Source organism: Giraffa tippelskirchi, chromosome 3 (genome assembly GCF_054371585.1).
Source record: "Giraffa tippelskirchi isolate mGirTip1 chromosome 3, T2T-mGirTip1v1.2.pri, whole genome shotgun sequence".
Classification (NCBI taxonomy): domain Eukaryota; kingdom Metazoa; phylum Chordata; class Mammalia; order Artiodactyla; family Giraffidae; genus Giraffa; species Giraffa tippelskirchi.
The window spans coordinates 11,544,417-11,563,206 of record NC_137277.1 but is presented as its reverse complement, the minus strand read 5'-3'; the positions used below and the strand labels follow the sequence as shown (position 1 = coordinate 11,563,206).

At 62.0% G+C, this 18,790-nt stretch overlaps 1 protein-coding gene across 4 annotated transcripts; it reads left to right on the top strand.

Annotated features, from left to right (window-relative positions):
- Positions 1–1,393: 1,393 nt before the first annotated feature.
- Positions 1,394–17,612, top strand: CEP131 (centrosomal protein 131). Of its 4 annotated transcripts, XM_081576160.1 has the most exons (27): positions 1,394–1,626; positions 4,058–4,246; positions 5,018–5,127; positions 5,558–5,672; positions 5,964–6,091; positions 6,313–6,429; positions 6,935–7,090; positions 8,299–8,416; positions 8,756–8,872; positions 9,073–9,223; positions 9,731–9,825; positions 10,280–10,462; positions 10,829–11,005; positions 11,085–11,210; positions 11,319–11,444; positions 12,486–12,602; positions 13,032–13,134; positions 13,492–13,632; positions 13,845–14,046; positions 14,361–14,468; positions 14,555–14,672; positions 14,959–15,033; positions 15,920–16,062; positions 16,142–16,319; positions 16,406–16,602; positions 17,322–17,382; positions 17,460–17,612. In XM_081576160.1, the coding sequence occupies exons 2-27, from the start codon at positions 4,073–4,075 to the stop codon at positions 17,532–17,534; spliced, it is 3,411 nt and encodes a 1,136-aa protein (XP_081432286.1). In that variant the 5' UTR covers positions 1,394–1,626; positions 4,058–4,072; the 3' UTR covers positions 17,535–17,612. The 4 variants fall into 4 exon arrangements, with proteins under 4 accessions (XP_081432286.1, XP_081432287.1, XP_081432288.1 ...); XM_081576161.1 differs by lacking the exon at positions 13,492–13,632; XM_081576162.1 differs by lacking the exon at positions 13,492–13,632 and having other exon boundaries at positions 1,394–1,758.
- Positions 17,613–18,790: the final 1,178 nt, after the last annotated feature.

Here is an 18,790-nt window from a genome sequence, read left to right as displayed (position 1 = left end):
TTCTGTGCCTTGTTTGTGGTGGTGGTAAAGCAGCTCTCTGTGTGTGTGCTTAGTTGCTCAGTCAATTCCGACTCTGCGACCCCATGGACTGTAGACAGCCAGGCTCCTCTATCCGTGGGGATTCTCCAGGCAAGAATACTGGACTGGGTTGCCATGCCCTCCTCCAGGGGATCTTCCCAGCTCAGGGATTGAACCCAGGTCTCCCGAATTGCAGGTTGTTTTTTTTTTTTACCATCTGAGCCACCAGGGAAGCCCAAACAGCTCTCTGCATCGTCAAAACTCAGCTGTACATCCCAAGATATGATTTATATTGATATAAATTAGAATTTTTGAAGTAAAAATAGTATTTGATTTATAAAAGTGGGACAAAAATGAGCAATGTGCTGTTATTTTGAAGGGAAAAATGACGTTGGCGAGGCCAGAAGTTTCGTGGAGGAGAGGGGGCTTTCCTGGTGAAGGGATCACAGATTGGGGGACCCATGGTCCCCGTGTAGCGGGGAGCTGGGTGTGCCGGGTCCATCTGTGCGCTGGAACGGACGCACAGTGCAGGTAGGGAAACAGCGGGATGCCAAAGAAGAGAGGTCCTGCCAGCGGGGACAGTGGTCTGGACGTGAGAAACGATAGGAAACAACCTCCAGGCGGTAGGGGAAGTGGGGAGTGGAGGTGGGGGATTAAAACTTCGGAGAAGGAGGCAAAAAAAAAAAGGGCAGGGGGAGGGGATGGCATTGTCAGACAGGAAAAAGACAGCAAAAAAAGGACAACGCCGCCACCGCGCGGTCTTGAGTGTAAGGAGGGGAGCGGGCATTAAGGGTGAGGGTAAGGTGGGTGTCAGGGTCGCCCAAGGGCCCCTATTGACAGCTTCACAGGCGGGCCTCCCTGGGACTCACGGGTCCAGACCCCAAAACGGAGCTTTCAGAGGATAACTGGACCCAGGTGTCCAGACGAGTCTGGGCAAGGAGGGAGCTAGGCTACCGCGCGAGAGCCCAGGGACCGCGTGGGATCCGCGGGACAGCATGGGAGCTGGGGGGACGGCGCGGCCTGGGACTGAGTGGGAGCCCGGAAGGCTGGCTGGGCCCACGGTAAGAAGAAGCGCGGAGCTACCCCGCGCGCTCCACGGCCCTCCCCACGCGCCGCCACTTTCTCCTCCTCGCCCACCCCTCCTCAGAGGCTCCGCCTAGGGCCCGCCCCCACATCAGCGGAGATCCCGCCTCCCGCGATCATATCCAATCGGCAGCCCGCCGCCACCGCAGGCCCCACCCCAGCTCTCTGCGGCTCCTCCCACGCTTGAACTTCTCGAAGGACAGCCGAGCTACCCAATGAACTCCCGGGACGTCCGGAGTGGGCGGCCGGAGGGCCAATCCAGAAGGGGCGCGGGCAGGAAAGGAGGGCCTCCGTGACGGACGGGGAGGAGGTGCCAGGCTGTTTGGTTGCTAGCTGCCGCCGCTTGCCCGTCCGCTTCATTGTCACCGGGCCTCGTAGTCGGCGCTGCGGCCGGGCGGGCGAGGGCGCGAGGTCACGAGGTCGCCTCCCCGAAGCCTGGGCTCCTTGTGTCTCCACTTGGAGGGCCCCGCGCATCCCTCGCCGTTCGGTTCTACAGGCCCCGAGTTCCAGGCCCGACTCACGCAGGTGAGAGGGTCCCTGTGCAGTTGGGAGTGGCCCCCGCAGGTGAAGAGGGTCCAGGACTCGCGCACAAGGGCTGGCCCACGCAGATGAGGGGATCCCTGGCCCGCGCAGGGAGGGGCATCCCGGGCTGTGCAGGTGAGGTAGAACGTGCCAGTGAGTGGGCCTCGTGCCGGTGAGAGGGGGCTCGTGCTGGTGAGGGCGTCCCCGCGCCGTTAAGGTGGTCCTGGGCCCGCCTAGGTGGGGAGGCCAGCGCAGGTGAGAGGGCCTGGCACTCACACAGGTGAAGGGATCCATGCAGGTGAAGGGGGTTCTTGTGCAGTTGAGGGTGCCCAGTTGAGGGGGAAGGTGCAGGTAAGGGCCTCTCAGCGCCCCCACACAGGTGAGGAGGGGCTCGTGCCCCAGGGCCCGTGAGCTCCTACTGCCTTCCTGGGAGGATGGTTTCCCTGCCTTGAGCCAAACCCCAGGGACATGGGGAGCTGCCTGCAGGGAAGCTTCCAGGGGTTCTGGGACAGCTCATCCTGAGGGGTCCAGGTGGAGGCTCTGGACACCACTTTCGGATCCTGGGAGGGACACCTCTATGTGCAAGATGAGGTCTAGTCTGGAGGGTTCCACGGAGAGGCTTTGTTTACCATCCCAGAGCCCCCCACACTCCTTGCTCCTCGGGTGGGCCAGCCTGGTTAGGCTGGATCTGGCTGGTGCCTGGAGGAGAGGAGGGTGTTAAATTTCACTCACACTACCGGAAACACATACTGGAGGACACTGGCCTAATGAGTGGCAGGGACAGCCTCTGCCTTCACTCTGGAGAGTAGGGGCCAAAGCCTCTGCTGTGGGTGTTGGGGCTGAAGGAGGCTGCAGCGCTGACCCTGGGTGATGATGGTATGTGCTCACTGGCCCACCAGAGTCCTCCATGGCACGGAGGGCTATGCTCATTCCTTCCTGGTCACTCCTGGTGCCAGCTCATCCCCTCTGGTTACCTGAGCAATGCCACATGCCAGATTCTGGGGTTACAGAGTCCCCACCCTCTTGGACCTTACATTCTTATGAGGGCATCAGGCAGTGCACAGACCAACCTGTGTGAGCAGGTGGCCAAGGGAGACAAGTGAAGCAGGATGAGGGAGTGAGGAGTGACAGGGACAGCCAGTCCTCTGAGTGAAGGGGGGGTGGGGGTGGCTCATGACATCCCAGGGAATGGTCTCAAGCAGATCAAAGATGGGAAAGGGAGGCAGTGAGGGGGTCACAGAGAGCAGGGTCAGGTCTGAGGGGCATTATTCTCAGTCTAGGTCTGGTGACTTTATTCTCCCTGCCTGAGTGTCCTCCCACCCTGATCTGAGACCCGGTTCAGAAAGATCAGCTGAGGCTGCTGTGTGGGAAGAGGCTAGGCTGGTCAGGCAGGGCCAGAGGAGGGCTTGCTGTGGTTGTTCAGTTTGAGGAGATGGGGGCTCAGACGGGGGTTGTGGAGGGAAGGGACTGACGGGAAACGGGGCACCAGGCTGGGTGCCTGAGGGGGCAGGTGCAGAGGTGAGAGATGGAAGAGGTCAGGACGAGACCTGAACCTTTGGCTGAGCCAGTTTCAGAAAACGCCCGCTGGGGAGGGGCAGCTGGAGGTGGCAGTCAGGAGTCTGTTTGGGTCTGAGGTGCCATGTACTGCATGGTCAGCTAAGCTGAGAACTAGGGGATAAGGGGGTGAGAGGTATGCCTGTGGGAACTGGCCATACAGAGTTGGTGTTTGATGCCAGGAGGCCAGAGGCAGTCCCCTAGGATGGAGGGAAGAGGCCCAGGGTTGAGCAGTCGGATGGGGAAGGGCCAGCAAGGGACACTGTAGAAGTGCCCCCCTAGGAGGGGACGAGGGGAACCTAGACACGAGAGCAGATGCTGCCTCCCAGGAGCTTGTGGGTATTCTGGATGGTTCTAAGGAGACGGAGGGAGAGTTCCGTGGCCAGATAAGTTTAGGGGCTTTAACAAATCCCAGTTTGAATATCACCTGTGGGGTGCTAACCACAGGCCAGCCTCATGGCTGCCTTGTCTGAACCTCATGATAACCCTGTGAGGAGGCACTTTTGAAGGCCCATTTTACAGATGAGGAATATGGGGGCCCAGGCAGGTAGAGTGCCTGTCACAGGATGGGGGCTCACACCCATGACTTTCAGCAGCCCAAGGTCACCCCTGGCAGTGCCCTTCCAGGGAGAGTCATCTTGACCCCAGGGGGCCCTCCTTTTGCTGTTAATGCTCAGCGTCCTGCTCTGCCACGTGCTTCTGCTCCTGATGAGACAGCCACCAAGCAACAAGGGTGGTGGACACAGCAGGCCTCTGGGGAGCTGAGTGGCATGCAGACTCAGTCCCTCAGCCCTGGGCCCTCGCAGCTGGGCTGGAGAGGGTGTGCGCACCACCTGGTTCCTTGGAGGACACCTCCTCACCTCCCTTATTCTCTTCTCAGGGCGACTTGTCCACCATGAAAGGCTCCAGGGCCCTCAGCGGCCCTGAGGGCAGCCTGGAAGGCGTGGACTTGAGTCTGACAGGCCTCCCTCCACCCATGAACCGGCGCCCCAATAGTGCTTCTGCCACCAAGCCCATCACCCGCTCCATCTCCGTGGTCACTGGTAGTGAGCCAAGGAGGAAGACGTTGGTTAGTATCAGAGCTGGGTGTCAGGTCTAGGGGCTGTTCAGGGCTCCCTGTCTTGGGATGGCGTCTGACTCCTGGGTAAGCTCCACACCTCAGCAGGCACCTTCATGTCCATTATCCCATTCATCCCTGGGGCTATCCGGGGGCAAGAAGGACTCCGGCTCATAGACCAGGGAGCTAACTCACCAAGAGGTCGCTGCTAGGGTCACCTGGCCCCACATAGAGCCTAGATCCTGCCGCACCAAGCCCTCCGTCCCTCCTGTTCCAGCAACATTTGGATTTGTGTGATTCCTCTGAAAATGAGGTTGATGTGTGGGGAAGGAGGAGCTCCTGGTGGCCTTGGAGATACCGTGCAGGGCAGGCAGTAGGCAGCAGGTGGGTAGCTGGACGGCAGCCGGAGCTTTGGGACAAGAGCTGCCATGGGGAGTGAGCGGCCAGGCTCACTGATGAGAATGTGATGAGGAGGACGGTCGCCTTTGCTATGGTGCCTGGGCAGACGTCACACACCTCCCCCTGGGCCTTCCACCTGCCAGGGGTGAGGCGCTCCCATTTCACGTGAGAGGCCGGGGACCTGCCCCACCTCAGCAGGGCAAACTCAGGGCCCCCAGGGTGTTCCCCCGCCCACCTGTCACCTGCTCCCCCTGCTCACCTGTCTATGTGTGACCCAGGAGAGCCTCTCACTCAATCTGGGTCCAAGCCTGGCCTGGCCCAGAGTGGTCTCGCGAGAGTCTGAAACCTCAGCCACACGGTCAGTTGCTTCCCTCCTTTTTGCAGGAGAACCCAGGCCCCGGAGGCTCCCGGGCCATCAACAACCTTCGCAGATCTAACAGTGCCACGCAGGTCAACCAGCCACAAGCCAACCAGGCATGGCCCAGCCCCCTCAGGTAACCTCTGACCCCTCAGGTACTCCCATCCTGCTCTCTCCTGCCTCGGTCAGTCCTTCTCCCAGCCTCACCGGTGTGAGCACTGGTGAGAACAAGGCAGGCAGGATGAGTCTTGGCCTGTCATTTCCTGCGCAGAGATGTGAACCTCAAGGGTGCTGCCCCCCCGCCTGCCCCTCTCCCTTGTCTTTGTTGTGCTTTCCCTGGGGCTGTCATGGTGGCCACAGGACAGGGTGCGAGCGTCTCTTCCAGGCATCATTGTCAGAGCGGGGCTGAGAAGTGATATTTCATGCTGCAAGCTTGGGCGTAGGAGATCCCATCAGTGACCTGGCCCCTCCTGGCCCCTCGTAAGACGAGTTCCCATCTGGATTCCTGGAGCCGGGCTCCCCAGGCTCTGTGACTGACCTTGCTTGCCATCCTCTCTGTGACTCAGGCCGGCAGAGCCCCCAGACTTCCTGACTCTCTTCGAGGGCAGCCCCAGTGGGAGAAAAAGGCCAGCCAGTCTGAGCAAAGCCTCCAGTGAGAAGGGAGCCACGTGGAATGTGCTGGTGAGGCTGCCGCTGAGCTGAGTCCACAGGCTGTCAGGCTGTTCCACTGGGGCTGACGCCTGCTTCTGACTTTGTTCTCGCTGCCCTGCAGGACGGGCTGGTGGGGGGCATCAGTGTTAGTTAGCCAGCTTTGACCACAGTGGTCAACGTGAAGAGGAGAAAAGACCGTCCCCGCCCCTGGGTCATCTCACAGCTCCCCATGTGTGGGTGAGGCAGTGGGGGCAGGGCAGGGGCCCCACGTCAGAGGCATGTGTAGCAGAGTGATGGACTGTTGCCTGTGTGCACTGACAGGACGACCGGCCCAGGGCCTTTACCTTGCCATCCGATGCCCAGAGTCCTGGAGCCCTTGATGTGCCAGTGGGCCCGAGGAGGAGAGAGTGCACGGTGCCCCTGGCCCCCAACTTCACCGCCAACAATAGGTGCGCCAGCTGCACCCTCACACCTTGGGTTCCACTTGGCGAAACACCCTGACGGAGCTTCCCTGGGTCCTGAGAAGGGCCCCACCTTTGGGCATGGTGGCCGTGGAGGGGGCCCAGCAGGGACACTGGGACAGTGCCACAGCGAGCCCTGGCACCAGCTACGTGAGTCGGGGGTCGTTTCCAGAGCCTGAAGCCACCCCCACCCCCATCTCTCCCGGCAGGAGCAACAAGGGTGCCGTGGGCAACTGCGTCACCACCATGGTACACAACCACTACACCCCCCCAGAAAAGGCGCCGCCACCCCCCAAGAGCTCCAACCACATGGCTCTCTCCCTCAAGTAAGGCCCTGGCTCCAGCCTCCCGCAGTGCATGACCTGGGCTGCACAGGCAAGCCCAGGCTCATCTTGATCTGGGGTTCCACTGAGGAAACCACAGCTGCCCCCAAAGTCTCCAGTCCCCACCTGAGACCAAAGCCAAGGGAGACCTTGAGCAGGCTGAGCAGAGCAGCCCCACTCCTAGTCCCTCACCCTCATGTCCACTGCACAGCGTGCTCAGGTCAGGCACAGCCTATGGGTCCCGAGTCACCATCCGGCTCTGGGATCCTGCTGTTTTAAATGTGGTGCCCTTTAACCCTGGGTGCCACCAGATGGGCCCTGGTGGGGGAGTAGGTGACCCTGAGGATGACCAGCATGTCAGAACAGGACCTCACCTGCTCCTGGGGTCCTAAGGCCCCAGGACAAGGCCAAGGCGGCTCCCCAAGCCACAAACAGGGCCGTCCCCTGGGAGCCGGGAGAGGGGGGCCATGTAAGGTGGCCATGAATCTTTCTCCACCCTCTCGGTCAGCAACATCATCAAGGCAGCCACGGACGAGGGCGAGGGCAGCAGCCTTGGGAAGCCACAGAAGAACGTGGCCCGCAGCAACCATGTGGTCCAGAATAACTCAGGAGGTACCGCTGGCCTACTCAGACGGAAGGAGGTGACCGAGGAGGAGGCTGAGAGGTGACCATGGCCGGGGCTGGGAGGAGGCCTAGGGTGCCAGGAAGAGAAATGTCCATTTAAGAATCATCTTAAGATGATGCAGGCTGAAAAGACCACACGTTGTCCAGTTCTCTTTATACAAAGCATCAAAAAAAGCAAATCTACATAATCAGAAAGTAGAGCAGTGGCTGGCTGGGGCCAGAGGAATGCAGAGGGGGTCTTTTAGGATCAGTGGAAACATTCTAGAACTGGATCATGCTGGTGGTCATGCAGCTCTCTAAGTTTACTAAAAATCATTGAAGGATATATTCCAAATGGGTGAGTTTTATAAGTATGTAATCACTTCAGTAAATAGCTAAGTAAAAAAACATTGAACAGAAAGAAGATATAAAACTGCAAAGGTCAGAAGGCTGATAGGGCTGCCTCCGGAATCTGGCCCCGGGGGAGGGCAGGGTGTGGGCGCAATGGGATCTTCTGCTTCTGCTGCAGGTCAGGAACCACGTAGTGATCAGAGCCACATCATGGCTGTCTCAGTAGAGCTCAGGACCGGGCCCTGGAAGTGGGCGACCGGGAGGAGATGGGCAAGGCTCGGGTGTCCCCACTGGGACACCGCTCTGGGTGCATGTCCCACAGCCAGTGACCACTCACATCCTGTATGGTCCATTAGCACCTTTGCCAGGTGAATCGACAAGGAGTCCCAAGAGCCCAGGTGAAGGCTTTGGGTTTGATTGAGTATAATTCACACACAATAGGATGCCCCTCTTAGGGCACAGATTTATGAATTCGATGCGTGTGTAGTCGGAACAACATCACCCCCTACCCGGGATCCCCTCACACGCCTCTCACCCAGCTCCTCCTGGCCAAGACCCTGGCCACACCTGCCTGTCCCCTGTAGCTTGCTTTCCCTAGTGGGCCATGCCTGGAGCCCCAGCTTGTGGCCTCCCGTGCTCGGCCTGCAGGGTCTCTGACTTGTTGCTCTTTGTCTCTGAGCAGTGTCCACCATCAGGAGCACACAGCGTTCGCCCACAGGTGGAGGTGGGCCTTTGGGTTCCTTTCGGTTTCTATCCATCGTGAATAGTCTGTGGATGAGCTTTTCCGTTTCCTTGGGGAACGCCGGCACTTAAGAAGGGCCGCGTGCACCGCTGCTTCTCTGCCCACCGGGCCTCCTGGAGACCTGGGGAGGGAGGCTGTGACCCAGCCGCCTCCATCCTGACCCCGCTCTCTGACAGGTTCATCCACCAGGTGAACCAGGCCGCAGTCACCATCCAGCGCTGGTACCGACACCAGGTCCAGCGGCGCCGAGCTGGAGCCGCCCGCCTGGAGCGCCTGCTGGCATCCAAGCGAGAGGTCAGTGTGGTTGTGTGAGCCTCACCCCGAGGGGTGGGCGTGAGTCCCAGGGGTCCAGCTGTGTATGGCAGGGTTTCTGACCAGTGGGCTTGGACTTAGAATTGCCCCATGAGTCCACCTCATCTGGGGGCCCAGCTTCCTCCCTCTTGAATTGCTTGGTCACAGGACCCGGGTGCTGGGTCACCCCTGCTGAAACGTGGGCTGGGTTTCTGGCTGGGATGCAGAAGCCGCTGACCACCTGAGAGAGGCGGGGGGGCCTGTCCTCTGTGGGGCAGAGAAATGGCAGGGTGGGGCCACCCCATCTCTCCAGTCAAACGCACTGTGGCTTGGCTTCTGCAGGGGCAGCGGCAGCGGCTGGGAGAGGGGACCCTCCTGGACCAACACCAACAGAAGGAGGCAGCCAGGAGGAAGGCCCGGGAGGAGAAGGCGCGCCAGGCCCGGAGGGCAGCCATCCAAGTGAGGGGGTGGCCTGAGCTACGTGGGGAGCCTGGTGCTGAGGGGACCCCCTTGTGCCAAGACCACTTGTGCTCCTGGGGGCCCCGCTGCCCCCTTCCCCGAGACCCTGGTCATGGGTCCTTGGGCAGTGTGACTGGGGGAAGGATGAGGGACGGCCCTCTCCCCTGGCCCCGGCTGCTCACAGGGGCCCCCCACGACAGGAACTGCAGCAGAAGCGAGCCCAGAAGTCAGGTAACGCTGACCTTGGGCCGCTGAAGGGGACGGGGGAGACGGAGAAGCCCCAGCCCACCCAGGAGCCAGCCGTGAGGCCAGGGAGCACCGCTCAGCAGACCTGCAAGGCCAATAACACTGGTGAGCAGGGATGAGAGCCCAGGGGCTCCCCTGCCACCTGCCCACTGCTGCCTCCGGCTCTGTGTGCGGGCACCCCGATATGGTGACTCCCTCTGGAGTTATCCCTGAAGGCAGATGCCCCCGGTCCAGACCTCCCCATCCCTCTCCCTCAGGGAGGCTCCTGGCTACGAAGAAGGTGCAGCCTCTGCCAATGTCCCCTTGCCACTGCCCCGTTGGCAGCTTACACTCATGAATGAGGGGTGCTGCCCTCCGCAGACACCAGTCCCTGCTCTTCCACTCCTGTCCCAGTTACTCTGGACCTGGACACAGGGTCCTTTCAGAGCAGCTACACCAGCTCCTTGACCTCTCACTCCAGAAGGTCAGGGCTCCCCAGTGTCCCCACTGCTCCATGAGGTCCACTGTGGCATGTGCTGTCCCAGGTCTGCCTCCCCCATGCCTGGCTTCTTCCCAAGGGCTCCTCCACATCTGCAGCCCCCTGGTGGGCTGACGCTGTGTTCTGTTGTGCAGGGGCCAGTTTCCGCACCGCAGGCTTGGAGGACCCTGGCCAGCCTGCCCTCGGCTCGTCCCCAGAGCCCCGGCAGCTCTCCGAGGACAAGCCTCAGGTCTTGGCACAGCCCTTCCCACCCTCCCTGCCTGCCTTCAGCTCTGGGGTGCATTGGTGCCAGGGTGGTTGGCGTCTGCCCCTTTGCTGCTCTTCCTTGGCCATGGGGTCACTCACACCAGGAAAGGCCACCCAGGATGGGTCTTGTCGATTCAGCGGAAGGCTGGGGTCTCAATGGTTGCTCTGGAATCCTGCTGGGTATTCATGGATGCTGGGGTGGCACCTCTACAGGCCCATAGAAAAGAGCTAGAAGCTCAGGTTAGGCATTTGCCAAAGCCTCCAGCCTCTGGAGACCCCTCCCACCAAGCCACCCTTTTTGTTTTCCTGGAAGTGGGTTGGGGAGGGGTGGGAGTCGAGTCTAGTCCACGTGGCTGGGCAGGCACGTGCTCATGTGGAGAAAGTTTCACCCTTCTGTTCTCTGGTGGTCTCTAACTCTAACAGCCCATCTACTGCAGGATGCCAGCCTCCAGGATGTGCCTGGTGAGGGCCTGGAGGGCATGGGCCCAGCTGGGAGCAGGGCCAAGTCAAAGGCAACCCTGGATGAGCTGCTGGACACGCTGAAGCTGCTGGAGCAGGAACCTGAACCGCTGCCCTGCCCCCAGGCCTACCACAAAGACAAATATGCCTGGACTGACGAGGTGACCACGGACCCTGGCACTGCCCATTCGGGTCCCAAGGGCACTTTGGGGGTCAGGGAAGTCCACCAGGCTCCTCTCTTCTCTAGTAAGGACCCTAACAAGGGCCAGATGGGACCTTATTGAATCTCCCCAGTTATCCCAGGGCTCACCAAGTGTTAGGACCCTCAGAATAACCTAGGGGCGGAGGTGGGGTGGGTACTGCCTCTCTGCCAGTGGTGCCCCCTGCCTGGATCTGGGCAGCTTGAGAGGCCCTCCCTCCAGACCAGGCCTTCCTCTACCCTGGGGGACCCTGAGTAGCTTCTGGAAGGCTGGCCCAGAGTCCTTGGCTGTCCCAACAGCCCCTAACACTGCGCCCCTCCCACGCAGGAGGACGATACCAGCTCCCTGACAGCAGACAACCTGGAGAAGTTTGGGAAGCTGAGTGCAGCTGCTGGCCCCCCTGAGGATGGGACCCTGCTTTCAGAGGCCAAGCTGCAGAGCATCATGAACTTCCTGGACGAGATGGAGAAGTCTGGGCAGGGCCGGCCGGCCTCAGCCCCTCAGGTGTGGAAAGGGTCTCCAGAAGGGGACAGCAGGTCATCACCGGGTGACCATGGCCTGCCTGACACAGCCACGTTCGCAGGGACCCATGCCAGAGGAGGGGCTGGGCCGCCTGGAGCCTGCATCCGAGGTCAGCACATCAGTGATGCGACTGCAGCTGGAGGTGGAGGAGAAGAAGCAGGCGATGGTGCTGCTGCAGAGGGCACTGGTAACGTCCCCACCGGCACTGCCTCTGTCCCCGGGGCCCCAGCCGGAGCGAGCCCCTGGCCTGACCCTGAGGGCCTCGTCTCCGTCTCTTCTCCCGCACCCGCTACAGGCACAGCAGCGAGACCTCACCTTCCGGCGGGTCAAAGAGACGGAGAGGGAGCTGGGCCGGCAGCTGCGGCAGCAGAAGGAGCACTATGAGGCCACCATACAGCGGCACCTGTCCTTCATTGACCAGGTGGCGCTGCCTGGGAGGCGGGGCTCGGCAAGGCGGTCAGGAGGAGGACAGGACTGGGTTCCAGGCCAGCTCAGGCTTGGTGGAAATTTCTGGACCCACAGGCCTCCCCTGTGGGCCTCCTTCTCCCTCTGTAGAAACAGACAGCAGCTCTCTCTGTGGGGATCAGGGCTGGTCCAACACACACCAGCCCCACGGTGCTGCCCCCCTATCCCCCCCAGGGATGCTCCCCACTGCCATAACCCGCCCCCGACCCACGGCCATGCTCCTTGATCCAGCATGGTGGGCAGACAGCAGGACAGAGCACATCCAGGGTGGGGTCCAGCCATGTGGGGTCACTCAGGACCAGTTGGTCCTCTAGGGGCCTGGGGACACATCCAGCAGGACAGCCTCTGAACTTTCCTGTGGATTTGGACTGTCCTGGGGAGGCCACCCCTGGTCTGCTGGGGCTGGCAGGACAGCCAGAGCTCTTCTGACAGGGTGGTGGAAGCTTCACGCCCACCCTGTGCTCAGCTGAACTCCCGTTGGGTCCTTTTCTGAGGAAAACTCTGGTGTGGGGTCCATGAAGACAGGACAGAGCCCAGAGGAACCGAGTGGCCTTCAGTGACCATTAGCCACACTCTGCTTGGCGGTCATAGGTGTCTGCAAATCAGGGGTCTGCCTGGAGTCCTCGATGAGGCTGGGTGCTGTCCTGGGGGCTTCGTGGAGACACCTTGGCAGGCTGTGGGCAGGCCCTTCTCCCAGGCCAGGTGACGGGGTTGACAGAATGACCCCCATTCCAGGAAGCTCCTGGTGTGGCCATAGTCGGGGCCCTGTAGCCAAGGCACCAACGCTGTCTGAGCTCTGCTGACACCAGCCAGGTCCTAGGGGGACTGAGGGCCCAGGCAGCTGTCGCCCTTGTCCATGTATGTGCTCCCCAGGATCCTCCCTCAGACCAGGGAGGGAGGCGAGGCTCAGGATTTGGTGTACTGGCCTCCTGGGTGAGGGGAGGCTGGGCCTCCTGGCCTCACAGGGCAGCAGCCTCACCTCCAGCCCTGGTCACAGCTGATCGAAGACAAGAAGGCTCTGGGCGAGAAGTGCGAGGCCCTGGTGGCTGAGCTGAAGCTGGGGGATCAGAGGCTCAAGGACAGGGAGGCCCAGCTGCAGGAGCAGCATGAGCTGGTGAGCCCTTTGCCCTCCCACCACCTGGTCCAGGCCTGGCGGGCGCTGTGGGAGGGACCCCAGGACAGGCGGCCCCCGGTGCCTCATTCCTCGGCCTCCGAGCTGCTTCCCGAAAGCTTGGCAGGTGGCTGACCCTGGGGTGGGGGCTGAGGGACTTGCGAGACTCCCTCTGTGTCACAGATAATGAGGTGGGGTTCAGAGGAGATGACCGGGGTCCTACCATAGCGCTGGTCCGTGGTCAGAGGGGCCCCACTAACTCCTCCCAGCTTTTGTCAGACAAGGACCATAGTCCCTGGTGCCTCCTGTTTTGTCCTTGGTCACTGTTGAAAGGCTGCCTCCTGAAACCCACGGGGCGGCTGGGAGCAGGATGTCTTTGCATCCTCCCGCTTCCTACAGCTCCTCTGTTGACTCCTGTTTCCTTATTGGTAGGAGATTAAGAAACTCAAAGAACTTATGAGTGCCACGGAGAAAGTCCGCAGAGAGAAGTGGATCAATGAGAAAACCCGGAAAATCAAGGAGATCACGGTCAAAGGTAGGGGCCGTCGTGCTGGGAGCCACCACGTGGGCGAGGCAGTCATGAGGGTCTCGAGTGAGGACAGTAGTTCCAGTTGCACGTGTGGTGTGGAGACTTCCTGGGAAGCAGTGAGACCCAGGGATGGGGCCCCACTGCTTCGAGGCTGGGAGGAGCAGGGGAGGCTGGCGGCACACGGGCTTGGCCGCAGACCAGCATCCTGACACAGGGCCCCGTCCAGGTTGGGGGCCTGGGCTCCCTTTGATGGGTCTTCTTGCCTCCTCCGGCTTCCAGGGGAGTGAGTAGGGCGGGGGGTGGTGGTCTTGGTGGTTGGGGGGATGCCTACCTGCAGCATGGCTGCTTTTCTCCCACTCATAGAACCCTCTAAGGACTGGTGGGGCAGCCCCAACTGTGCCTGCCCACACCTGGCCCTCCTGCCCAGGACACCCTTCTCTGCAGTGACCCCTTCCTCCAGGAAGACTCTGCAGGCCAGAGCACCAAGAGGGGAGCCTCAGTGCGGTGGGCAGGGAGTGGCGCTGTGGGCGCTGGTGGGCTCAGCAGTGCTTTGGGCTGGAGCCCCTGGAGGTGGTTTCTTGGCTGGTCCACAGCCCTGGTGTCCCAATGGGCAGAGGTCAGGGGTCCCCCACAGTTCAGGCAGGCGCGGAGCAGGGCCCCTGCAGTGCAGTGGTGGACAGAGGTCCCTGCAGCACAGTACTCCCCCCAACCCCCAGGCCTGGAGCCTGAGATCCAGAAGCTGATCGCCAAGCACAAGCAGGAGGTGAAGAAGCTCAAGGGTCTGCACGCGACAGAGCTGCTGCAGGCAGAGGAGCGCGCAGCACAGCACTACGGGAGGCAGGCGGAGGAGCTCCGCGAGCACCTGGAGCGGGAGAAGGAGGCGCTGGGCCGGCAGGAGTGGGAGCGAGCCCAGCAGCGGTGGGGATCCTGGGGACACGGGTCGGCGGGACGAGGCCTGGGGTGTACACAGACTCCCAGAGAGGATAGTGCCTCCTCCCTGGCGGCCTCCCTCTAGGGTCAGAGAAATCTGGGCAGGGGAGGGGGGTAGTGCAGGACACCGAGGGGCAGGACAGCTGCAGCTGTTCCAGGCAGTTCTGTTCCTAGGATGCGGCTGGAATGGACTGCGCAGGGGCCACTGGTGGGTTCTGAGCCTGTCCTGTCTGCGCCTGCCCTGGGCCCCTGTGGGGTGAGGTCCTCCTGTGCACCCCTGCCAATGAGTCCTATGTCCACAGCTTCGAGCAGCACCTGGAGCAGGAGCAGCGGGCCCTGCAGCAGCAGCGGCGGCGGCTCTACAACGAAGTTGCGGAGGAGAAGGAGCGGCTGGGCCAGCAGTCTGCCAGGTACCGTGGGCGGGGTCTAGCCTTGTCCAGCCTTGCCCTGCCCAGCCTCATCTAGCTTCACAGAACTGACCTCTGCTCATCTGCAGGCAGCGGGCAGAGCTGGATGAGCTGAGGCGGCAGCTAGAGGAGAGCAGCTCCGCGGGCGGCCGGGCCCTGAGGGCTGAGTTTGAGAAGGGGAGAGAGGAGCAGGAGCGCAGGCACCAGGTCAGCCCCGCCCCCCCGCCCCAGCCCCATCCCACCCCTCTGGGCCCGCCTAGCAGGAAAGCACCCACCAGGGGTGGAGAAGGGCAACCATCAGAACCAGCGCCCACCTACCAGGTTAGCAGCTGCTTGAAGCATTGTACCGAGCCTGGTTTCACACTAGGGGTCTCCCCAGCCAGCTCACCACAGACTCTCAGCTTGACCTCAGGCCCGTCCAGGCCCTGGCAGACCCAGCTCTGGGTGGGGAGTGGCCAGGCAAGGCTGCTGTCACACTGTCGCCTGCCCCCAGATGGAACTGAAGGCCCTGAAGGACCAGCTGGAGGTGGAGAGACAGATGTGGGAAGCCAACTCTGCCAAGAAGGAGGTAGGAGGCGGGTGAGACCGGGGCAGGGGGTGGGGGCTTCCTTCCTCCTCCCCTCTTGCCCAGCCTCAAAGCAGGCCTGTAGGCCCAATGTCGGTGGCCTCCCCTTGGGCGGATGTGGGTTCTGGCTGCCTGGGTTGGCGGTGTGATTCTGGCCGTAGTTGAGTGAACTTCTAGATGGGCATGAGAGAGACTGGGGGGCTGGAGTGGACCCCAGAGGATGGTAGCGGATGTTGCTCATCCTCCCCTCGTCCAGATAACTGTTCTGAAAGTTGACAGGCTGACCCACAACCAGTGTGAGGGGCCCACTTGGGAGCAGGTCTCTCCTTATCCTCTCATGCCATTCTCCAGACAGGCCGTGCCACCACGCTCTCCTGTCCTGGAAGGAGGTGGTGGTGGAAAGGCACACAGGGGCCAAACAAGCCATCAACCAGGGGACAAACCCTGAGTAGTGGCCCAGTAGCCACCCTGTCTCTTCCCACAGCCACGCATGGAGGGATCCTCTAACTTAGAGATATGTTCCCAGACTTGGCTGAGTCAGAGGGCATGGCATGTTCAACTAGATGGAATTTCCAGGTTGCCTTCCAAGAGGCTGCCCCATTGATGCTCTCACCCCTGGGTGGGGGCCCCCAGCCCTGTGGGTGCCCCACCCTACCCTCAGCAGCCAGATGAGGTCCCTTCTTTTATCAGGATCAGTTTGGCAGCAGACATGGTCTCTGAGTAGGAGGAGAACTAGGCTGTGCTGACAGTTCCCACTCAGGCCCCTGCTGGGTCCCATGCTGGGTCCTGATGACAGGGCATGGTCCTCACCCCTGAGGACAGGTGAGGTCCTCAGCCTCCTCTGCCACCCTTAGCTGGCCCCCCCGGCACCCCCGTACCTCCCTTGTAGGAAGCATGGCTGCTGAACCGAGAACGGGAGCTGAAGGAGGAGATCCGGAAAGGCCGGGACAAGGAGATTGAGCTGGTCATCCACCGGCTGGAGGCCGACATGACGCAGGCCAGGGAGGAGAGTGAACGGGCCGCGGAGAACCGGTGAGACCTCGAGAAGCCCAGAGCAAGGCCCAGAGATGGGCCACGGGACTGCCCATGACCCGGCTCCTCCCGCCGCCAGGGTCAAGCGCCTCCGGGATAAGTACGAGTCGGAGCTCTCGGAGCTGGAGCAGTCAGAGCGGAAGCTCCAGGAGCGGTGTGCAGAGCTGAAGGGGTGCCTCGGGGAGGCCGAAGGGGAGAACGTGCGTCTGCAGGGCCTGGTGCGACAGAAGGAGAAGGAGCTGGCGGACATGAAGGCGGTGAGCAGGCGGGTCAGGCACCCAAGCCCTGGCCCCCAGCCCCCGCCATCCAGTCACACCACCCCTGTCATCCCCATGTCCCTCAGGTGAATGAGCAGCTGACTGGCGAGCGCGGCAGCCTGGCCCAGGTCCTTCGCCAGGAGTTCGCCGACCGGCTGGCGACATCTGAGGAGGAGAACCGGCAGATCAAGGCCGAGCTGGCGGAGCTGCGGGCCCGCCAGCGGCTGGAGCTGGAGCAGCTCACGCGGGAGAAGCAAGCGGAGCTGGAGGAGGTTCACGGGAGGTGGGCTGCTGTGTTGACAGGGGTCCTGGGGAGGCAGGGCTGGGGGAGGCAGCCAGGACCCTGTGGCTCCAAAGAGGATGCTGGGCCAAGAACGGTGAACAGCTGTACTCCCTCCTTCCTGCTGATGTGGAATGCATCTGTCAGCTGCAGCCGGGGGCTCCCTGCTTGAGGCTCGGTTGTCCTCTCTGTGTGATGCTGGCCCCAGGGCCTGGGAGGAAGCCGGCCATCCCAAACCAGGGCAGGTGCCCCACATGTGGGTGTCCAGAGAGGAGCTCCCTGGCCCTTGGCCCCTGGGGACTGGGTGGAGTGGGTGCTGTGCAAATAGGATGGACCCCTCTCCTCCCCTCCCCACCAGCAATCCCTTAGTCCTTCCCAGGTCTCTGGCCACTCGTCCCTGCTCCGTGGGTGCTCTTTGAGGCAGGCATGTGGTGGGGGCTTCCTGGCCTCCTCTCAGCAGGGAGCCCTTCCCAAAGGGTGTGGCTTCACGTGGGGTCAGCTGTAGGGTCACAGATCCCGTTGTCAACTCCTCCAGGCCACGCAGTGCCCCCAGTCAGCAGGACTGGGATGGGCTGGGCTGGACAATGGCTCCTCCTGCTCTTTGGTGGGAGTGGGGCGGGAGTGGAGACCTCCCACCAGCCACCCTGACACACTCAGCTGCAGGCTGGCCTAGGGGTCTGGCTCGGACACCGCACAGAAGCACACTGTGCGCTCCCCCGCAGGGTGAAGATGGCCCTGGCAAAGAAGGAGGAGGCTGTGAGCAGCCTCCGCAAGCAGCACCAGGTGGGTCCCCGCGCTGGCCTGCCTGGGTGAGGGGTGGGGGTGGCCCTGGCCTGACCAGGGTGCACCGGCTGTTGCAGGCCGCAATGAAGCGGGCCGACCACCTGGAGGAGCTGCTGGAGCAGTGCAGACGGCCATTTCCGAGCACCAAGTGACCACCAACTGCAGCAGGCTGCGGCTGCCCTGCGGGACACTGAGGCTGCGTGGTAACAGTAAAGAGGTGTCTTTTAATACTTTGTGTGACCCTGACTCTTCTCTCCTGGTCTGGGGCCTGGGGTGGTGGGGTTGGAGGCTCCTTGAGGCCAGGTGTGGGGTACCCAACCTAGCTTTGCTCTCGACCTGCCCCCCAGATGTTTCCTGCCTGGCCCTGTGGTTCCCCAGCTTGGGCCCTAGGCCCCAGGCAGAGGGAATGGCCCCCTGTTCTAGCCTGGGCCTGGACGAGCCCTGTGACACTTGTGCCCCCTTGCTGCACCCCCCACCCGCAGGGAAGGTGCTCTGAGCCTCCTCCCCTACCTCTGCACAGGCTGCTGTTCTTGCTTTCATGGCTAGAAAACCAGCCAGCCTCCCTGAGGCCCTGTCCTTCCTTCCCCTAGTCAGGATACTCTCTGGAGGTGTGACAGCCTGGAGCCCTCGAGAAATGGGCCCTGGACCAGCCTTGCCCTGAAAAGGGTAGAGACCTATCCTGGAAGGGCCCGGCAAGGGAGCTAGAGGGCAGCAAAGGGGAGGCTTCTGCTCTGGGGACTCACCTCCCCCACCCTCCTGCCAGGCACTCTGTTGCCATGACTGCCCTGGCCGAGGGTGCTAGACCAGGCCACTGGGGAGAGCTGGCACTTGTGGGGTTGCACGGGCTGGCCCTGGTGGAGGTGGTGCCCCTCCTGCACTCTCAGAAGGTCCTGGGGGTTGGGCTCTCGCTGGCATGGGTCCTGGCAGCAGTCACTCTGAGTCTTGACGGCCACAGGGCAGAGCCGGACTCCCTATGGGCCTGAAGCAGCTCACAGGAACGCTGACCTGAGGGCCCTCCTGGCACCCCTGTCCCTGCCTTGTGGTGTCGGGGCCCCAGTTTCCTCATCTGCACAGGACGGCTGCTTCCTTCCTTTGTGCCAGAGCTGATCGCTCGCAGAACCTGGGGCTGGAGCCAGATGCAGCAGTGAAAAATCAGGGCCTCCCTGGGCCTGGCCCCTCCTGGCTTCAGATGCTGGGCCTGCCCCCTCCCCCACAAGCGGCCACACAAGCAGAGGGAGCTGGCTGCTTGCTGGTCTCCAGGCCAGGGGCCCTGAGGACTAGGCAGGGACCAGCCCCGGGAGAAGCAGCCTGTTCTGACACACCTTTGGGTCCTCTGATCCTCCCCAAAAATGTAGTTTTAGCTGAAGCTGTTATTGGGAGTTGCTAGGGGGAGACAGCTGTAAATTAC

What these genes read in the sequence shown, in the direction of transcription:
- CEP131 (XM_081576160.1), top strand. Translation starts at nt 4,073, where the DNA reads ATGAAAGGCTCCAGGGCCCTCAGCGGCCCTGAGGGCAGCCTGGAAGGC. An exon ending in CCCGGAGGGCAGCCATCCAA is followed by an intron (nt 8,873 to 9,072) that starts GTGAGGGGGTGG and finishes CCCCCACGACAG; the next exon opens with GAACTGCAGCAGAAGCGAGC. An exon ending in TGGGAGCGAGCCCAGCAGCG is followed by an intron (nt 14,047 to 14,360) that starts GTGGGGATCCTG and finishes CTATGTCCACAG; the next exon opens with CTTCGAGCAGCACCTGGAGC.